The sequence below is a fragment of the Anomaloglossus baeobatrachus genome, chromosome 11, assembly GCF_048569485.1.
Source record: "Anomaloglossus baeobatrachus isolate aAnoBae1 chromosome 11, aAnoBae1.hap1, whole genome shotgun sequence".
NCBI lineage: Eukaryota > Metazoa > Chordata > Amphibia > Anura > Aromobatidae > Anomaloglossus > Anomaloglossus baeobatrachus.
In genome coordinates this window covers 145893427-145914961 of record NC_134363.1, presented here as the reverse complement: position 1 = coordinate 145914961, position 21535 = coordinate 145893427, and the positions used below count along the sequence as shown (strand labels likewise).

Below are 21535 nucleotides of genomic sequence, written 5' to 3'. Positions count from 1 at the left end.
TATAACGAAGCGTAGAAACGCTAGTGCTCTGGATCAATCGGCACGTGTGGATAAGCATCCTTGATGCCTAATGATGCTAGGAAATATCCTTGGGACCTTGAGGCGATGACATGGCGGAGGGATTCCATCCGGAACCGCCTGGTGTCCACGAGCTTGCTGAGCATTTTTAGATCCAGAACGGGACGGAACGGCCCGTTGTTATAGGTACCGCAAAGAATTTGGGGTAAAAACCGTGACCTTGTTCCTGAAGAGGAACGGGGGTCATCACTCTTTCTGCCTATAGAGTGCACCCTGTTTGCAGAAGAGCAGCGGCCCGGCCGGGAGGTGGAGAAATTCTGAAGAATCGAGTTGGAGGACGAGAAGTGAGCTCTATCCTGTACCCGTGAGACAGAATGTCTCACACTCAATGGTCATTGACCTATGGCAGCTAAATATCGCCAAGGCGGGAGAGCCTGCTACCGACCGAGGCCGCAAGTCATGAGGAAGCCGCCTTGGAAGCGGGTTTTCAGACTGTCGCTTTTTTGGGCGAGACTGAGCCCGCTAAGAATCTTAGCTCCTCTGATCCTTTTGAGTCCACATTGGACGAGGAAAAATGGGACCTGCCCGAGCCTCGAAAAGGCCGAAAACCCCGACTGCCTCTTGCTCTGTTGGGGTTTGTTGTGTCCGGGCTGAGGAAAGGATGAATCCTTACCCCTGGACTGTTTGATGGTTACATCCAACGCTCACCAAACAGTCGGTCAGCAGAAAAAGGCAACTGGTTAGGCAACCTTTTTTGGAAGCAGAATCTGCCTTCCATTCACTTAACGAGCAGACCAGGCTCTGCTTAAAAACACGGAGTAGCGGAGGCTACCGCCGCACGGTTCGCAGAGTCCAGGACAACCTGAATCGCGTAAGAAACAAATGCAGACATTTGAGAGGTTAAGGATGCCACCTGCGGCACAGATGTACGTGTAACCGTGTCAATCTGTGTAAGACAAGCTGAAATAGCTTGGAGTGCCCCAAGGGAGAGAATGCCGGAGCCAACGGTGCGCCGACAGCCTCATAGATGGCTTTCGACCAGAGATCCATCTGTCTGTCAGTGGCATCTTTGAGTTTGCAGTTCCATCTCCCACTGCAACTATGGATCTAGCTACAAGCCTGGAGATTGGAGGATGCCGCTCGGGACATTGGGTCCAGTCCTTGACCAAGTCAGGGGACAGGGATAACGTGTATCCTAAGCCGTTTGGAGAAGCGCATATCTGGATAAGCGTGGTGTTCCTGGACTGCCTCTCTGAAGGCAGAGTGGTCCAGAAAAATACGTGAAGCTGACTCCTCCACTGGAGGAGCTGTGAGAAATAACCCACATTCTATAGATGGACGCTATAAGATTATTTACTATGGCGTCACAATCAGGTGTATCCAGATTGAGAGCGGTCTCAGGATCAGAATCCTGAGCCGCTACTTCCGCCTCATTACACAGCGAGTCCTTCTGTTAGGACCCTGATGAAACCGAGGCCGCTCATAGCGAGCCCACTTAGGCTGTCTGGGACTGACGTCCGTGCAGAGCCGTGACTCTGGGATGCGTGTGACATTCCCGGAGCTGTTAGTTATTCACACTGAGGGGGGCCATGGATCAATGATTCAACAGTGCCCATATTGTGAGAGACATGTCCGGACTGCTAGGCTTCTAGTATCATAGCCATAGTCTCAGAAAAACTGTCAGTAAATACTGCAGACACCGTCCTCATCCCCTGGCCATTAGTGCATACAATGGGAGTCTATGTACCTGCCGGCCGTATAGCCGTACATGCTGTACCAGCTGTATAGAAAAACATGTGGTTCTGCACCTTTGTTTTACACAGAGAATATGCTGATAACTCCTCCGCATAATCCAGGAGGGTATATACAACGTGCGACCAAACAGTGCAATGTATATAGTACAAGCATATCTATAAGTGCACTTCTGCACTAGTGGGGTTAGCACCACAGGTGCTGCTTAACGCCTGTTACAGCGATTGTGTGACTATCAGAATGCCAGGGTCTTCCACACTTGTCTCTGTATCGTACAGAAACTGACACTAATGGCTGCCGGTGTCCTTGTAGAGAAGGAAGCCGTGGGCGTGGCTGAGAAAGTGCGGGAATCCGGATTCACAGTGCACACAGTGAGAGGGGTGGAGTATGCAAAACATACTCCAGCTCTCAGCGCTGCTGTGCTATGCAGCGTCACGCCCCTACCCTGACTGTCAGGGCTGTGGGCGGTAATGAAGGGAGACTAGGCCCAGAAGCCGGGGACTCGAGTTAACAGCGCGGCCGCCGTAAAAGCGCGGGCCCGCTGAAGTCCCCGGCGCACCACAAGTGCCAGCCGCGCCGCAGTTCCAGCGGCCGGCGCGACCGATTCATAGAAGTGGCCAGCGTCCCGCCCCTCTCCTGACTGGCAGGTCTGGGGGCGGGAACGAACGGAAGCAGGCCGCAAAAGCCGGGGACTCTAGTTATCAGCGCGGCCGCCGTAAAAGCGCGGGCCGCGCTGAAGTCCCCGGCGCACCACAAGTGCCAGCCGCGCCGCTGCCAGCGGCCGGCGCGACCGATTCCTGGAAGTGGCCAGCGTCCCGCCCCTCTCCTGACTGGCAGGTCTGGGGGCGGGAACGAACGGAAGCAGGCCGCAAAAGCCGGGGACTCTAGTTATCAGCGCGGCCGCCGTAAAAGCGCAGGCCGCGCTGAAGTCCCCGGCGCACTACAAGTGCCAGCCGCGCCGCAGTCCCAGCGGCCGGCGCGACCAATTCCCATAAGTGAGCCTGCTTCAGCAAAGCTGAATGAGGCCATGGCACAGGCGCCGCAGCGCTGATGTCCCCCGGCGCACTACAACACCCAGCATGCTGCGGTGTGAGCGCCAAATGCACGGGGACACAGAGTACCTTGAGGAAGCAGGGCCATGTCCCTGATGTACTCCGCTCCATCCAGCATCTTCTCCAGGGGCTGTAGATGGAGCACGGTCTCAGTGCCTGGAGACCGGTAAATCCCACTTCACCCAGAGCCCTGTAAAAAGGGATGGGGAAGGAATCAGCATGTGGGCTCCTGCCGCCGTACCCGCAATGGGTACCTCAACCTTACAAACACCTCCGACATACAGTGGGGTGAGAAGGGAGCATGCTGGGGACACTATATGTGTCCTCTTTTCTTCCATCCGACATAGTCAGCAGCTGCTGCTGACTAAAAAGTGGAGCTATGCGTGGATGTGTTGCCTCCTTCGCACAAAGCACAAAACTGGTGAGCCAGTGATCCCACTGGGGGTGTATAGCCAGAAGGGGAGGGGCCTTACACTTTTAAGTGTAATACTTTGTGTGGCCTCCAGAGGCAATAGCTATACACCCAATTGTCTGGGTCTCCCAATGGAGCGACAAAGAAAGATTGACCCTAGTTTATAGCTAATGTATGTATAGATGTTTTTACATTTTGCCAATAAATTAAAAAAAAGGGTTTTTTAATGGACATTAGCACCGTCCCAATTCTTTCCAGTGGTTAGGTTACTTGTGGCTGCCGTGGTCTCCATTACTGGTCATGTGTACAGAGGTAAACAGAAGAATTGCTTGTGTGGAGTGATATTACAGTACATATAGTACCTACCTGAGGACAGCACACAGTGTGCAGGCCTGATAGTGTGCTGCTACCATAGCATGCTACGTTCCGCTGGTCACATAACAGTATCCGGTGAATAAGAGGCGGCAGAGCAGATGTGTGAAGGTATTTTATGTTTAATACATCTGAAAAGTATGCATATACAAAGAACTGAAACATGGAACAAAGCATTGGTTCAATACTAATGAGTCTACAAGTTATTAATTTTGGGAAGTTGGAATATATTCCCTACATATTAAAAAGAACTCTGGACCAAAAAAAAAAAAAAAAGTGGGCGTTTGGTAAAAATCCTTAACACTGGTGTCTACCTGTTTCTATTCAGATTGGGACCCCACCCCCGAGGACCCGCGGGTAATATCTGCATGCAAAAAATGTACATTATATGGGTAATAATAGCTTGACTGGTCCCTTAAAGTGGTAAAAAAAAAAAAAAAAAAATACATAGAACGCCATATTTTGTAAAAATTCTCAGGGGCGCTGAGTAGAGATGATGGGATTAGTAATGGTGGAAAGGAAGAAATATCTATCCAGTAACGGGTGGGTATTAAATGGTTAGGATATCAAACCTATCGAATGGGCGCCCTTAGTCTAAAAAGGAGACGCCAGGGAAGCTCACCCCAAAAGGGTGGAGGGTGACAAACAAATACCCTCTATATTCAAATGACTGGTAATAAGTGTATGATGCCTAGGACGTGCACCAATCACAAGGAAAGGGGTGCTAAAGTCCTGTTTGAATGGAATCGTACTGAGCATGTGCGGGCACGTGGTTGCTGCACATGCTCAGTATCGCTTTTATTCACAGAGGCCCAAGAGGGTGGAGGATGACAAACAAATACCCTCTATATCCAAATGACTGGTAATAAGTGTATGATGCCTAGGACATGCATCGACCACAAGGAAAGGGGTGCCAAAGTCCTGTTTGAATGGCATCGTACTGAGCATGTGCGGGCACATGGTCAGTATCGCTTTTACTCAGAGGCCTTTGGAACTACATTCTTAGTTGGGATCTGGATCCCCAGGGACCGTACACTTAGTAACCGTCCTATAAAGGAGATGATTGCTGTTTAAAGAGGCAACCCCTTTAATAATGAATCACCCAAAAAAAAAGGATCCCTGAATGCATCGCCAAAGCAAACCTGGGCACGGCGGTATTAGTTTTTCGTGGAACATTGCTAATAAGAGGAAGGGTCTAATATAGGACGTTAAGGCAATGTCCCTTTATTACTAAGTATAAGGAAAGGTGGGCCAAATAAACAGATTAAAAAAATTAGTCTGTTATGGATGAAGCATGCCTTGCTCTTAATATAAGACATTAGAAACCGTAAATATAATAAAATTAAAAAAAAAAAAAAAAGGGAAAAATGCAATGATCAGTTTTTTTTCTCTCTCTCCTGCATACACACTAATCTAACAAAATCAGTGTCGCTGGGCGTGCAATATTCAGACCAGACCACTTACTCTAAGGGTCCTTTGTTATCATTGCAAGGAGGGGGGGGGAAGAAAAATAAAAATTAAAAAGTTTATATTTAATCTTTAGTTTGATTTAAACATTTTTTTAATTTTTTGTGTTTTTCTGTTTATTTTTTTGTCGTTTTTCTTATTTTATTTTTTTAGTTTGACGCCGACACCAGCTTTGGAGGACGATAAACGGGAAGGTGGGGGGGGGAGGAGAACTGAAGGGCGTTCATAGCAGCACACACTTGCGTTTCTTCTTGGGCTCCGGAGGCTCCAGTGCGGCCAGTATCGCTTCATCAAATACATTCTTTAGGCCTTTCTGGAAGGGGTTAAAGAGAGAGAAATGGGCGATCTCATTTTAGGATTTTTTTTTTTTTGCAACACAAAATAGTGAAAAATAAAAAAAAAAAAAAAAAGAAGAACTTAACCCATCTACGATATGGCACATCAGAGAGGGCCGGGGTGGCACCACCGCTCACAAAGGGGTCTCTGCACAGTCACATTTTGGCTTATGTGTATTTTTGGAATGGGGACGCAGTCAATAACAAAAGTTCAAAAAAGGAAGCGGCAAGCAGAATGGGCAACCTGCGAGGACGACTCCGGGAGACGGGGAGGGAGTGTCACACGGAGGGAACACTGGCACAACGCTCCAAAGTCCTTGGCTGTAACCAGTTCATATTTCGGAGAAATCTCTTCAACCAAGTCCTTCATAGCTCTCCATGTTCACGGTGTGATTTACAGAGGGTGCAGACATGGCCACCGGGGAGGGGATACAAGTACAGAGCAGTAACACAGGAGCCATATATACAAAGGGAAGCTTACAAGGTTTGGAACAAAAATATAGACGGTCCTGCCAAAATAATCTCCAACATTCCCCCCTAAAGACTCCATATAGATCACTTGTACGATGTTATAGCAAGGCTAAACTAACTGGTGAAATTGTATCCTCTAGGAGTGCCCATCAGGGGGGAGTCCAAAGAGAAAATCTCTGCCCCCCCCCTCCCCCCCAACTCTAAAGAATAAAACCTTTTTACAAGTCAGCAAAGTCACAAGATACTTGGGGGTCAGGACTTGCAGAGTAGTAAGCCACCTCTTTAATAGTGGCCACATTGCTGCAAAACTGATTGGACAAATCCTTCCCTAATGCCTTGTTCAGTCAATTCTGCCACGGAGTAGTGCTATTGTGGTCCACTCATCCCCATGAAGTGACCCCCAGGGTCCGTGATCTCTGGGATCCGGTGAGGTCACATCAACTTCCACTTGACCTGCCATCACCACAGCCAGCCCCAGTCTTCCTGAGTGATGGGCTGTGGGCGGTGTCTCACCGCTTGTCACAGCCCAGCATCACTCCTGCTTTTGGTGCTCTGCAGTGGGGGGGGGGGGTAGTGCGCGACATGCTGCGCTGTGATGAGCGGTGAAAAGCCACCCACAGCCCAGTCACTCAGGAAGACTGCGGACAACCTTGGGTGGTGTCGGGTCAACGAAAAGTTGACCTGACCTAACCTCATTGGGTGTCAGAGGTCACAGAGCTCAAGAAGGGGGAGGTTCCTTCATGGGGATGAGTGGACTGCAATAGCGCTGCTCAGGGGCAGAATTGGCTAAAGATATTTCGAAAATGCCTTCCCTATCAGTTTTACAGAGATGTGACCACTATTGCAGAGTAGAGAACCTACTCTTTAATGATTTAGTCCAAGTTTTGCTCCCTTCTGCATGAGGAGATCAGCAGGACCGGGGACATCACCTCTAGAGAGATCTGCCGTGGTGCAGGTGCTGGAGGCAAGCATCGCGCACCAGTCCTATTCATTAGAATACATGCCACTCACATACATGACCCAGGCGGATGATATGCACACATTTAACACCTCCAGATGCAGAAGTCAACGGAGTGGGGTGAGCTTTGTTTAAAAGCTGTTCCACACATGCATTCACATGGGTCTGATCTCAGACTGGCTGCGGCAATCTCCACCGGAGCAGGACTGCTTCATGCTCCGATGTGGACGGGTAAGATCGGACCGTCTGCACGAGCCCTTATGCACAGGCTGTGTCTGGTATGGCAGCTCCATAATTCACCAGAATGAAAAAATGACAGCTAGTGATGAGCGAGCACGACCTCGCGCTGTACTCCAAAAGACACTAGGACGGGGGCTCCACTTCAGCACCAAGTATAATGGAAGTCAAGGAGGAGCATTTCCCCGAAGATCTTCCCATTGACTTCTATTATACTCGGTCCATGAATCCAGCCCATCACAAGTTCCACAGCATCACATTACCAAATGCTAAAAGTGATGTGATGCTTTATATAGAGGATATCTACATGTCAGTCTATGCTTTACACATCATCGCACCCTCTGCCTCTAGCACTCTACTCCCAATACACAGCTCCTGTTTCTACAATGGTGTGTGTGTCTTCTATCCCAGGTGCCTGAATAGCTGATGCTTAAAGGGGTTGTCCATTGGAGAAAAAAAAAAGTCCATTCTAAAATGTCCCCTTCTCAAGTGTTGTGATTGATGCAACAGGGTGCCCTGTGCTGTCACCTCATCAGCGCCGTACACAAAGGGGGGCCGTCACCTCATCAGCGCCGTACACAAAGGGGGGGCGTCACATCAGCGCCGTACACAAAGAGGGGCGTCACCTCGTCAGCGCCGTACACAAAGGGGGCCGTCACCTCGTCAGCGCCGTACACAAAGGGGGCCGTCACCTCGTCAGCGCCGTACACAAAGGGGGCCGTCACCTCGTCAGCGCCGTACACAAAGGGGGCAGTCACCTCATCAGCCCCGTACACAAAGGGGGCTGTCACATCATCAGTGCTGAAGGGGGCTGGCTGGCTACTCAGTCAAGCAGCTCCATACGATTTCACAGTTGTGAATTATTAAAAGGAGCCAGAAGAGGTGACAGCACAAGAAACGCCCTCTAAGTACAAGGCTGTAGCTGCAAAATACACAACTTCAGAGGCTGATGATCAGACCACCTATGATAACTGAAGTACAGTATAGATTTGTATAATTTATTACTGTAAGCGTATTTCCGTACTTTTTTTCCCCCAATGGACATACCTTTAATATCCTGCTGTACCTATAGTCACCACTAGAGGGAGCCTACTAGCCTACTATCATCAGGGTCCATGTGTAACTAAGCATTGAGCTCCCTCTAGTGGTGGCTGCAGGTAAGCAGCTATTTTGTATCGGATATGGAGCACCGATCACTATAAAGACACAGTATCAAAAATTACAGGTGGACATTCCCTTTAGGGATTCAGTGACCATTCCTTAACCAGTCCACCCTCAAGACATGCACCTACCAACAAAAAGATTACACATAAGATCTGTAATACTTAAATTTTAAAAGGCATTCTATAAAAAGTGTTAAGATTTTTTTTTTTTCCCCCAACTTTTAAAGGGGTGAATATTTAGGCCACCCAAGAAACCGTTAAGAGAGTCCAATTTTTGCCTTGTGAGCAATTAAGCAGAAAACTAATGCAGGCAACACAGCAAGGAGGGGAGGACGGGGGAGGGGAGGTCGGTAAGGAAAGACGCACAGGTTTTGCCAACATCTTGCTTTTATTAGTTTTTTTTTGCTTGTTATTTGTGTCGTTCTTGTTAAATAATTCGATTTGCTACAGAAGATGAACATAATAAGCAGCATCGAGAGAAAAAGAAAGAGAGCGGGGAGGAAACGGTTAAAGAGTTTAGAATATACAGCACTTCCTTTTTGGCTGAGTTTCCGGAGGCTCGAGGGCAGCTAGGATAGCCTCATCAAACACATTCTTCAGACCTCTCTACAAGACACAGGGAAGGAAAGAGAAGAGCAGCCAGGTTAGAGGATTAGGAAGAAATTAGCAGCAGATATTAAAATAAAAAAATAAATAAAAATGAAGTCATTCCTGCTCATCAGAAAGTAAATGATTAGAGACGTCATGCTATTGTTAGTATGATTAGAGTAGAAGGTGGACATCCTCGCTGGGGGGATACATTCATCATGCTTGCCCCCCCCCCCCCCTCCCAAAAAAAAAAAAAAAAAGTGCTACACACCCTCCCCAGGTCCAGCTCTGAATCACCTAGCCGCCGATCAGCGAGCTTTAGCAGTGTGCCATCTACTGAGCTCGCTGATTGACTGCAGCGCTGTCCATGACCTCAGCATTGCAGACTATAAGGGACATAGGAAGTAGCGGTGGAGACTTCGCTGGACCAGGGGAGGAGATGTAAGACCGACAGGTTGTTTGTTGTTTGTTTTTTTTAACAAATTGCAGCCTAGGGAGGGACAGGAGTTTTTCCAAAACTGGAAAGGCAAAAAGATATTCCTTTCTATTCCATGCACGGTGGGTTCAACTGGGCGTGCATGTGTTCTCAATGTGGAGAAGGGAGGCCAATGCCAGACCCCTCCGGTGGTGCCCTCCGAGTACAGTAGAATCATCAGCGCTTTGAATCAAGATATCCCGACTTTCTCCATACTGGATGGACGGGTTATACAGTCTATTGCATTTATAGCATACTCATAAAACAGGCCAGAAATGTATGGCAGAGGTAGGTTTGGCAAGGTTTCCCAGCTCCCATAGAAATTAATGGAGAGCGCTCTGCATAGTAGTTATTAAAGGGAACCTGTCAGGTCCTGTATGCACCCAGGACCACGATGCATATTACTAATCCCTGCCTAACAGTCCCAGACTATAGTAGCATAGATAAAGGGATCTTTACAAAAGGGAATTTTGTTTACTTACCGTAAATTCCTTTTCTTCTAGCTCTAATTGGGAGACCCAGACAATTGGGTGTATAGGCTATGCCTCCGGAGGCCGCACAAAGTATTACACTAAAAAGTGTTAAGCCCCTCCCCTTCTGCGTATACACCCCCCGTGCTCCCACGGGCTCCTCAGTTTTGGTGCAAAAGCAAGAAGGAGGAAAAAGAATTATAAACTGGTTTAAAGTAACTTCAATCCGATGGAATATCGGAGAACTGAAACCATTCAACATGAACAACATGTGTACACAAAAAAACAGGGGCGGGTGCTGGGTCTCCCAATTAGAGCTAGAAGAAAAGGAATTTACGGTAAGTAAACAAAATTCCCTTCTTCTTTGTCGCTCCATTGGGAGACCCAGACAATTGGGACGTCCAAAAGCAGTCCCTGGGTGGGTAAAATAATACCTCGTAAGAGAGCCGTAAAACGGCCTCTTCCTACAGGTGGGCAACCGCCGCCTGAAGGACTCTTCTACCTAGGCTGGCATCCGCCGAAGCATAGGTATGCACCTGATAGTGCTTCGTGAAAGTGTGCAGGCTCGACCAGGTAGCCGCCTGACACACCTGCTGAGCCGTAGCCTGGTGCCTCAAAGCCCAGGATGCGCCCACGGCTCTGGTAGAATGGGCCTTCAGCCCTGAGGGAACCGGAAGCCCAGCGGAACGGTAAGCTTCGATAATTGGCTCCTTGATCCACCGAGCCAGGGTTGATTTGGAAGCCTGTGACCCTTTACGCTGGCCAGCGACAAGGACAAAGAGTGCATCCGAGCGGCGCAGTGGCGCCGTACGAGAAATGTAGAGTCTGAGTGCTCTCACCAGATCTAACAAGTGCAAATCCTTTTCACATTGGTGAACTGGATGAGGATAAAAAGAAGGTAAGGAGATATCCTGATTGAGATGAAAGGGGATACCACCTTAGGGAGAAATTCCGGAACCGGACGCAGAACCACCTTGTCCTGGTGAAACACCAGGAAGGGAGCTTTGCATGACAGTGCAGCTAGCTCAGACACTCTGCGAAGTGAAGTGACTGCTACTAGAAAAACCACTTTCTGCGAAAGGCGTGAGAGAGGAATATCCCTCATTGGCTCGAATGGTGGTTTCTGAAGAACCATCAGCACCCTGTTCAGATCCCAGGGTTCTAACGGCCGCTTGTAAGGAGGGACGATGTGACAAACCCCCTGCAGGAACGTGCGTACCTGTGGAAGTCTGGCTAGGCGCTTCTGGAAAAACACAGAGAGCGCTGAGACTTGTCCCTTAAGGGAGCCGAGCGACAAACCCTTTTCCAGTCCAGATTGAAGGAAGGACAGAAAAGTGGGCAAGGCAAAAGGCCAGGGAGAAATACCCTGAGCAGAGCACCATGACAGGAAAATTTTCCACGTCCTGTGGTAGATCTTGGCGGACGTTGGTTTCCTAGCTTGTCTCATAGTGGCAATGACGTCTTGAGATAACCCTGAGGACGCTAGGATCCAGGACTCAATGGCCACACAGTCAGGTTGAGGGCCGCAGAATTCAGATGGAAAAACGGCCCTTGAGATAGCAAGTCTGGTCGGTCTGGTAGTGCCCACGGTTGGCCGACCGTGAGATGCCACAGATCCGGGTACCACGACCGCCTCGGCCAGTCTGGAGCGACGAGGATGACGCGGCGGCAGTCGGCCCTGATCTTGCGTAACACTCTGGGCAACAGAGCCAGCGGAGGAAACACATAAGGGAGCTGAAACTGCGACCAATCCTGAACTAAGGCGTCTGCCGCCAGAGCTCTGGGATCTTGAGACCGTGCCATGAACGCCGGTACCTTGTTGTTGTGCCGGGACGCCATGAGGTCGACGTCCGGCACCCCCCAGCGGCAACAGATCTCCTGAAATACGTCCGGGTGAAGGGACCATTCCCCTGCATCCATGCCCTGGCGACTGAGATAATCTGCTTCCCAGTTTTCCACGCCTGGAATGTGAACTGCGGAGATGGTGGAGGCCGTGGCTTCCACCCACAGCAGAATCCGCCGGACTTCCTGGAAGGCTTGCCGACTGCGTGTGCCGCCTTGGTGGTTGATGTATGCCACCGCTGTGGAATTGTCTGACTGAATTCTGATCTGCTTGCCTTCCAGCCACTGCTGGAACGCTTTCAGGGCAAGATACACTGCCCGTATTTCCAGAACATTGATCTGAAGCGAGGACTCTTGCTGGGTCCACGTACCCTGAGCCCTGTGGTGGAGAAAAACCGCTCCCCACCCTGACAGACTCGCGTCCGTCGTGACCACCTCCCAGGATGGGGGTAGGAAGGATTTCCCTTTCGATAATGAAGTGGGAAGAAGCCACCACCGAAGGGAAGCTTTGGTCGCCTGCGAGAGGGAGACGTTCCTGTCGAGGGACGTCGGCTTCCTGTCCCATTTGCGTAGGATGTCCCATTGAAGAGGACGCAGGTGAAACTGCGCGAAAGGAACTGCCTCCATTGCTGCCACCATCTTCCCCAGGAAGTGCATGAGGCGCCTCAAGGTGTGTGACCGACCTTGAAGGAGAGATTGTACCCCTGTCTGTAGTGACCGCTGCTTGATCAGCGGAAGCTTCACTATCGCTGAGAGGGTATGAAACTCCATGCCAAGGTATGTCAGCGATTGGGCCGGTGTCAGATTTGACTTTGGAAAATTGATGATCCACCCGAAACTCTGGAGAGTCTCCAGGGTAGCGTCGAGGCTGTGTTGGCATGCCTCTAGAGAGGGTGCCTTGATCAACAGATCGTCCAATGATATCGATCGATGCAAGGAAATCTCCTTGGGACATTGAGGCGATGACGGAGCGGAGGGATTCCATCCGGAACCGCCTGGTCTTTACGTGTTTGTTGAGAAGTTTCAGGTCCAGGACAGGTCGGAAAGACCCGTCCTTCTTTGGGACCACAAACAAGTTGGAGTAAAAACCGTGGCCCTGTTGCTGAAGAGGAACAGGGACCACCACTCCTTCTGCCTTCAGAATGCCCAGCGCCTGCAGAAGAGCCTCGGCTCGCTCGGGAGGCGGGGATGACCTGAAGAATCGAGTCGGGGGACGAGAGGTGAACTCTATCTTGTAACCGTGAGACAGAATGTCTCTCACCCAACGGTCTTTTACCCGTGGCAGCCAGGTGTCGCAAAAGCGGGAGAGCCTGCCACCGACCGAGGATGCGGAGTGAGGATGCCGAAAGTCATGAGGAAGCCGCTTTGGTAGCGGCACCTCCGGTGGTCTGTTTAGGACGTGACTTAGACCGCCGTGCATCAGAGTTCCTTTGATCTTTGAGGCCTTTTGGACGAGGAGAATTGGGACCTGCCCGCGCCCCGAAAGGACCGAAACCTCGACTGCCCCTTCCTCTGTTGGGGTATGTTCGGTTTGGGCTGGGGTAAGGATGTATCCTTTCCCTTGGATTGTTTGATGATTTCATCCAAACGCTCGCCAAACAATCGTTCGCCAGAAATTGGCAAACTGGTTAAGCGCTTTTTGGAAACAGAATCTGCCTTCCATTCCCGTAGCCACAAGGCCCTGCGGAGTACCACCGAATTGGCGGCTGCAACCGCCGTACGGCTCGCAGAGTCCAGGATAGCATTAATAGCGTAAGACGCAAATGCCGACGTCTGAGTGGTTATGGACGCCACCTGTGGCGCGGACGTGCGTGTGGCTGCGTCAATTTGCGCTTGACCTGCTGAGATAGCTTGTAGCGCCCATACGGCTGCGAATGCTGGGGCAAAAGAAGCGCCGATAGCTTCATAGATGGATTTCAACCAGAGCTCCATCTGCCTGTCAGTGGCATCTTTGAGTGAAGCCCCATCTTCCACTGCAAGTATGGATCTAGCTGCCAGTCTGGAGATTGGAGGATCCACTTTGGGACACTGAGTCCAACCCTTGACCACGTCAGGGGGAAAGGGATAACGTGCATCCTTAAGGCGCTTAGAAAAACGCTTATCTGGACAAGCATGGTGATTCTGGACTGCCTCTCTGAAATCAGAGTGGTCCAGAAACATACTCGGTGTACGCTTGGGAAACCTGAAACGGAATTTCTCCTGCTGGGAAGCCGACTCCTCCGCCGGAGGAGCTGAGGGAGAAATATCCAACATACGATTGATGGACGCAATAAGGTCGTTCACTATGGCGTCCCCGTCCGGAGTATCAAGATTGAGAGCGGCCTCAGGATCAGAATCCTGATCAGCTACTTCCGCGTCATCAACCAGCGATTCCCCTCGCTGAGACCCTGAACAATATGATGATGTCGAGGGAAAATCTAAGCGAGCTCGCTTAGTCGGTCTGGGGCTGGGGTCTGTGTCAGAACCCTCAGCTTGGGATCCATGAGATACCCCGGGAGGACATTGTTGGTCCAGCTGAGGTGGGCCAGGGAACAAAGAATCAACAGAGTCCCTGTGCTGAGATACCGGTCTGGACTGCAAGGCTTCCAGTATCTTAGCCATAGTCTCAGAGAGTTTTGCAAACTCCGTCCCTGTCACCTGAACAGTGTTAGCAGGTGGCTCCCCCTGGGCCCCCCCTAGCAGAGGCTCTGGCTGAGTAAGTGCCACAGGGGCCGAACAGTGCCTACAATGAGGGTCAGTGGAACCTGCCGGTAGCGGGGTCGTACATGCGGCGCAGGCAACATAATAAGCCTGTGTTTTGGCACCCCTGCCTTTCGTGGGCGCCATGCTATTATCTTCCCTGAGCAACACAATAGGGTATATAGCCAGAAATCAACTGTGCACTATACGGTGTAAAATAAACATATAATGTTACACTACTGCACAATGGGGCTAGCACCACAGGTGCTGCTTACCACCCGCTTAAAGCGGTTGTGAGGCCACCAGAGTCCCTGCCTGGGTCTCCCAGATTTTGTCCCCCTCTGCAGCGTCCGAGGAGCTGACAGGAATGCGTCCTGAGGAGAGGAGGGAGCCGTGGGCGTGACCCAGAAAGAGCGGGAACTGGTGCCTGCACTGTGCACAGTGAGGGGAGTGGAATATGCAAAGCATGCTCCAGCCCTCAGTGCTGCTCGTTCTGTGCAGCGTCCCGCCCTTCCCCTGCCTGTCAGGGCTGTGGGCGGGAGGAAAGGAAACTAGGCCGCAAAAAACCGGGGACTCTAGTAATAAACGCGGCCGCCGTAAAAGCGCGGCCGGCGTGGAAGTCCCCGGCGCACTACAAGTCCCAGCCGCGCCGCAGTGTTTCCATGGCAGCGGCGGTCAGTGCGGCAGTCCCTATACATAAACACAATCAGGAACGCTGAGTGTGTAATGGCACATATTAACCCGGTCAGCGCCGCGGTCCCCGGTGCACTAGCACACCCAGCCAAGCTGGAGTGTTGCTGTGCGCGGTCCCCACGGGGACACAGAGTACCTCCAAGTAGCAGGGCCATGTCCCTGAACGATACCCGGCTCCTATCCAGCAGGCTCCACAGGAGTTGTGGATGAAGCACGGTCTCCTGTGCCTGGAGACCGATAGGATCCCACTTCCACCAGAGCCCTGAGGGGGATGGGGAAGGGAAACAGCATGTGGGCTCCAGCCTCCGTACCCGCAATGGATACCTCAACCTTAACACCGCCGACAAGAGTGGGGTGAGAAGGGAGCATGCTGGGGGCCCTATATGGGCCCACTTTTCTTCCATCCGACATGGTCAGCAGCTGCTGCTGACCAATCTGTGGAGCTGTGCCTCCTTCGCACAAAGCAAAAAACTGAGGAGCCCGTGGGAGCACGGGGGGTGTATAGGCAGAAGGGGAGGGGCTTAACACTTTTTAGTGTAATACTTTGTGCGGCCTCCGGAGGCATAGCCTATACACCCAATTGTCTGGGTCTCCCAATAGAGCGACAAAGAAAGTATCTCTAAAGATTCTTTATAATATGCTAATGAGCGCGGGGACTAGTCACAATGGTGTTACTTCCCTTGGCTAGTCAGCCCCCTTAGCATGTAAGTAGGCCCCTAACATGGTAATGAATGCACAGCGTCAGAGAATGTCGCTCTCGCTTCTCTGCGTCCAATGCTGGTTTTCGGCTCAGGGAGCACGATCAGAACGTCCCCGGACTTCTAGTCATGCACACTACACCAGTTGAAGCCAGGATGCGTACACCCGGTTTCATAGTGCGCATGAGTGGAAGTCCGGTGACTTCTGATCATTCGCACTGAGCCACAATCCAGCGTCAGGCGCAGTGACAGCAAAGAGGCGAGAGCAACATCCTCTGACGCTGCGCATTCATTAGCATTTTAGTACTCCCCCAGGAGCGTGCTTACATGCTAAGGGGGCCAACTAGCCAAGGGAACTAACACCCTTCCAAGCCTCATTAACATATCATAAAGGATCTTTACAAATACATAGAGATCTTTAGAAAAAAAAAAAAAAAAGTATGCTACTATAGGCTGGGACGGTTAGGCAGGGAGTAGAAACATGCACCCTGAATACAGGACCTGATGGGTTCCCTTTAACCACACACTGAAAACGTTGCAATCCAGATACACCCCTGTAGGAGCCAAGCTGACTTAGAAGCTGGACAAGACCTTTCATAGACCCCAAAGATTATCCATCTTCTGAGGTTCATCCAGACTCGCTTTAAAAGGGAAGGAGTCATCAGAAAAAGACCTACAGTTTAAAAATCAGATTTGTGGTAAAATATAATTGAAAAAAAAATCTTGCAATTTTCACAATGGTACATGAGCCTTTTTTAAACTTCCTATCTTTTTAGGAAGATTTTTCAGCAGTTTCTTTATCACATGCAGGATTACAAGGACAGGCAATATCTGTATACACAGCATCCATTCACAATAGGTGATGACAACTGACCTCGCACCCCTCCCTCCTCCTATCACAATCACCTTTGCACTCACTCAGATATCAAGAATAGTCAGACACCAATACTATGTACATGTGTTGTTTCCTGCAACCTAAATTTAGAATACACAAAAGCCTCAGGGGTCAGTGGGATAATAGCAAAATTTTATAAAAAAAAAAAAAATTTACATATCACAATCTGCATTAAAAATAAAATTATACAACTTGCTATCATTTTATTTTTAATATAGATTGTGATATGAACATTTTTTATAACATTTTGCAATTGTGACACTGGCCACTGACCAGTCTGTCTACTTTAACATTAGGTTGCAGGAAACAACATATGTACATAGCCAAAATAGTCAACTACGAATACTAGGCACATGTGTTGTTTCCTGCAACCTAAAGTTAGAGTACAGAAAAGCCTAGTCAGTGTGACAATTGCAAAATTTTATAAAATAAATTTTCCATATCACAATCAGTATTAAAAATAAAATTATATAAACTTAATTTTATTTTTAATACAGATTGTGATATGAAAATGTTAATTTTTATAAAAATGTGCTATTGTCACACTGGCCACTCGCCAGGCTTTTGAGCACTTTAAATTTAGGTAGCAGAAAACAACACATGTACATAGTATTGTCATCTGACTATTCTGGCTACGTACATGTGGTGTTTCCTGCAACCTAAAGTTAGAGTACACAAAAGCCTGGTCAGTGGCCAGTGTGACAAATGCAAAATTTTATAAAAAAAAAAAAATAAAAAAAAAATAAGATTTCCATATCACAATCTATATTAAAAATAAAATGATAGCAAGTTGTATCATTTTTAATACAGATTGTGATATGGAACCATATCTTTTATAAAATTTTGCAATTGTCACACTGGCCACTGAGGCTTTTGTAGGCTATAACTTTAGGTTGCAGGAAACACCACATGTACATAGTATTGCGTCTGACTATTCTGGCTATCTAAGCAGGGTTAGTTGTGTCATCGCCTGTTAGGTTTGTTGGATCCAGTGTTATCAGCTGTGTATAGAGGTGTTACCTGTCATTGTAATTTTGCCTCTGCTGATAAGGAAACTGCTGAAAATTCAGGAAGTGTAAAAAAGGTGTAAATATAGATTGTGCTCATACAAAAAAAAAACAAAAAAAACAGTGCCAATTTTTTGAAAAAAAAAAAAAATATATAGTTAAAAGAATTTATACGATAGGTACATTTTTGTCATAACGAATTCCCTTAAAATGGTCAATAATTTCATGAAATCAATGTGGATATGTTATACATAATGTGTCAAACGTCCGAAGGGTGAGGACGTCCTGTTGGATGTCGACCTATCCAGGGAACAGGAGTTTGGAGACTACAGTTCGCTAATTTCCAGCCGATTCGCTCAACAAACAGTTCACCTAAAGTCTACGGAAATGGGCGAGTAGAACAATGAAGTGAGCATTGAACTGTTTGGAGAGTGCAGCAACCAGTAATTGGTGTGGGGGAGGCAAGGGGATGCCAAATTATCGCCAGCTCTCCTCTACATGTATTATTAGTAGCCCTTCTACCAAAGATGTGTCCAGTGTGACGGACTGTACCAAACTTCAAGAAATGTGCAAATTAAATCTGATAAACGTATAGAATGGGGAAGGAAAAAAAAATGGGTTAGGAGCTAAAAGGTTTAAAAAAGAAAAAAGGATTAGGGACTAAAAGGTTAAAAAAAAGGGTAAGGGGCTAAAGGTTTAAAGGAAAAAAGGGGTTAGGGGGCTAAAAGTTAAAAAAAAATAAAAAAAAAAATAAAATCAATCATGAGAAAATCTTACACTGTTAAGAAGCAACAAACATAAAAGGTTGATGACAAAAGTGAATTGACAGATAAAGTTAAAAGAAGAAGAAGGAAATAGCCGGAGCTCAGGACGAGGGTTTGCTGAACACAAAAGCCATAGAAAACAAAAAACAAATAAAGCCAAAATTAGAGAACATAAGAAAAAGCGTGACATGTCAATCAAAAGGTACTAACTGGACTCTCCTAAATTCGGTGGGTGCCTTTGGCTGATAGGAAGGAGCATCAGTGACGTTTGGATCATACAACCCATTACATTTTTAGCAGTCGTATTTTGGTACCAATGAAGCAAAAAAGTACGATACATAGGACATGTACATTCACGGATTATGGTACAGATGCAGCAGAGCTAAGGTGATTTTTGGTGCAACTCATCGAGGGGCACTAAAGGGCACAACTGATGCGGCATGTGTGTGCATGTGCAGGGCCTGTAGGGGGCAGTGCAGCACATAAAGACACTAAGGCTATGTGCGCACGTTGCGTAAATACATGCAGTTACGCTGCGCTTTGTAGCGCAGCGTAACTGCATGTGTCCTGCGTCCCCTGCACAGTCTATGGAGATTGTGCAGGGGCCGTGCGCACGTGGCGTTTTAGAGCGCAGCGCTTCGGCTACTGCCGAAGCGCTGCGTTCAAAGAAGTGACGTCACTTCTTTCCTGCGCTTTGCCGGCAGCTCCTGCTCTGTCTATGGGAGGAGCTGCAGGCAGAGCGCATGGAATCAGCTTCACTACGGACATTTCTGCAGCGATTTAAAGCGCACATGTGCTCTTCAGATCGCTGCAGAAACTTCTGCAGTGAACTGTACGCAACGTGCGCACATAGCCTAAGAGCTGGACAGGATCCGGTGTGATGCTCCATGTCCTGAATAGTGCAGGGAGGGACACGCTCGGCTATGCTGTGCATATTTTTACCATTTCTTATTGGTATCATTTCACAATTCTTGCAATAACTTCACGTCTCACCACTTACTTCTGTTTTCCAGGTCGTCAGAGCTGCAACCGGACATCCGAATTTTGATAAGTGGAAGTTGGGTAACAGCTTTGCAACGCTAGCAGCTGCGAGGGACTAATGCGTGGTGTTGGGGCCCCCCGCACACTTTATATACCAACAGCCGGAAGCCTGTGGTTCTCCAGCTGAATGTTGCGTATGAAGGGAATTTTGTTACTTACCGTAAATTCCTTTTCTTCTAGCTCTTATTGGGAGACCCAGACGATTGGGGTATAGCTACTGCCTCCGGAGGCCACACAAAGCACTACACTAAAAAGTGCAAGGCCCCTCCCCTTCTGGCTATACCCCCCCGTGGTATCACGGGTTCTCCAGTTTTAGTGCCAAAGCAAGAAGGAGGAAAGCCAATAACTGGTTTAAACAAATTAACTCCGAGTAACATCGGAGAACTGAAAAACCGTTCAACATGAACAACATGTGTACCCGCAAACAACAAAAACATCCCGAAGGACAACAGGGCGGGTGCTGGGTCTCCCAATAAGAGCTAGAAGAAAAGGAATTTACGGTAAGTAACAAAATTCCCTTCTTCTTCAGCGCTCTATTGGGAGACCCAGACGATTGGGACGTCCAAAAGCTGTCCCTGGGTGGGTAAAGAAATACCTCATGTTAGGGCTGCAAAACAGCCCTCCCCTACGGGGGTGTCACTGCCGCCTGCAGGACTCTTCTACCTAAGCTGGCATCCGCCGAAGCATAGGTATGCACCTGATAATGCTTGGTGAAAGTGTGCAGACTGGACCAGGTAGCTGCCTGGTACACTTGTTGAGCCGAAGCCTGGTGTCGTAATGCCCAGGACGCACCCACGGCTCTGGTTGAGTGGGCTTTTAGCCCTGAAGGAACCGGAAGCCCCGCAGAACGGTAGGCCTCTAGAATTGGTTCTTTGATCCATCGAGCCAGGGTGGCTTTAGAAGCCTGCAACCCCTTGCGCGGACCAGCGACAAGGACAAAAAGTGCATCGGAACGGCGCATGGGCGCCGTGCGGGAAATGTAGAGTCTGAGTGCTCTCACCAGATCTAACAAACGTAAGTCCTTTTCATACCGGTGAACCGGATGAGGACAAAAGGAAGGCAAGGATATATCCTGATTAAGATGAAATGAGGATACGACCTTAGGGAGAAACTCCGGAATGGGGCGCAGCACTACCTTCTCCTGGTGGAACACCAGGAAGGGAGCCTTGGATGACAGAGCTGCCAGCTCAGACACTCGCCGAAGCGATGTGATCGCAACGAGAAACGCCACCTTCTGTGACAGGCGAGAAAGGAAACTTCCTTCAGAGGCTCGAAAGGCGGCTTCTGGAGAGCAACTAATACCCTGTTGAGATCCCATGGATCTAACGGCCGCTTGTACGGGGGTACGATATGACAGACCCCCTGTAGGAACGTGCGCACCTTAGAAAGACGTGCTAGACGCTTCTGAAAAAACACGGATAGTGCCGAGACTTCCCCCTTAAGGAAGCCGAGCGACAAGCCCTTTTCTAACCCCGATTGCAGGAAGGAAAGAAAAGTAGGCAATGCAAATGGCCAGGGAGACACTCCCTGAGCCGAGCACCAGGTTAAGAAAATCTTCCACGTTCTGTGGTAGATCTTAGCAGAGGTGGACTTCCTAGCCTGTTTCATGGTGGCAACGACCCCTTGGGATAATCCTGAAGACGCTAGGATCCAGGACTCAATGGCCACACAGTCAGGTTCAGGGCCGCAGAATTCCGATGGAAAAACGGCCCTTGGGACAGTAAGTCTGGCCAGCCTGGTAGTGACCACGGTCGGCCGACCGTGAGATGCCACAGATCCGGGTACCACAATCTCCTCGGCCAGTCTGGGGCGACGAGTATGACGCGGCTGCAATCGGATCTGATTTTTTGCGCAGTACTCTGGGCAAGAGTGCCAGAGGTGGAAACACATATGTGAGCTGGAACTGCGACCAATCTTGCACTAAGGCGTCTGCCGCCAGAGCTCTGTGATCGCGCGATCGTGCCATAAATGCCGGGACCTTGTTGTTGTGCCGAGACGCCATTAGGTCGACGTCCGGCACCCCCCAGCGGCGACAGATTTCCTGAAACACGTCCGGGTGAAGGGACCATTCCCCTGCGTCCATACCCTGGCGACTGAGGAAGTCTGCTTCCCAGTTTTCTACGCCCGGGATGTGAACTGCGGATAT

General features: G+C 49.2%; 1 protein-coding gene across 3 annotated transcripts in view; it reads right to left on the bottom strand.

Moving 5' to 3' along the window:
* Positions 1-3710: 3710 nt before the first annotated feature.
* The window catches only part of CDC42 (cell division cycle 42), a 68885-nt gene continuing 51060 nt past the window's right edge, over positions 3711-21535 (bottom strand). For 2 of the 3 annotated variants that reach the window (XM_075328295.1, XM_075328297.1), the window contains exon 6: positions 8607-8843. In XM_075328295.1, the coding sequence (XP_075184410.1) occupies positions 8754-8843 (90 nt within the window). In that variant the 3' untranslated portion in view covers positions 8607-8753. Of the gene's footprint in view, positions 5387-8606; positions 8844-21535 lie in introns of those variants that run through there. The other variant, XM_075328296.1, reaches the window with a different exon arrangement.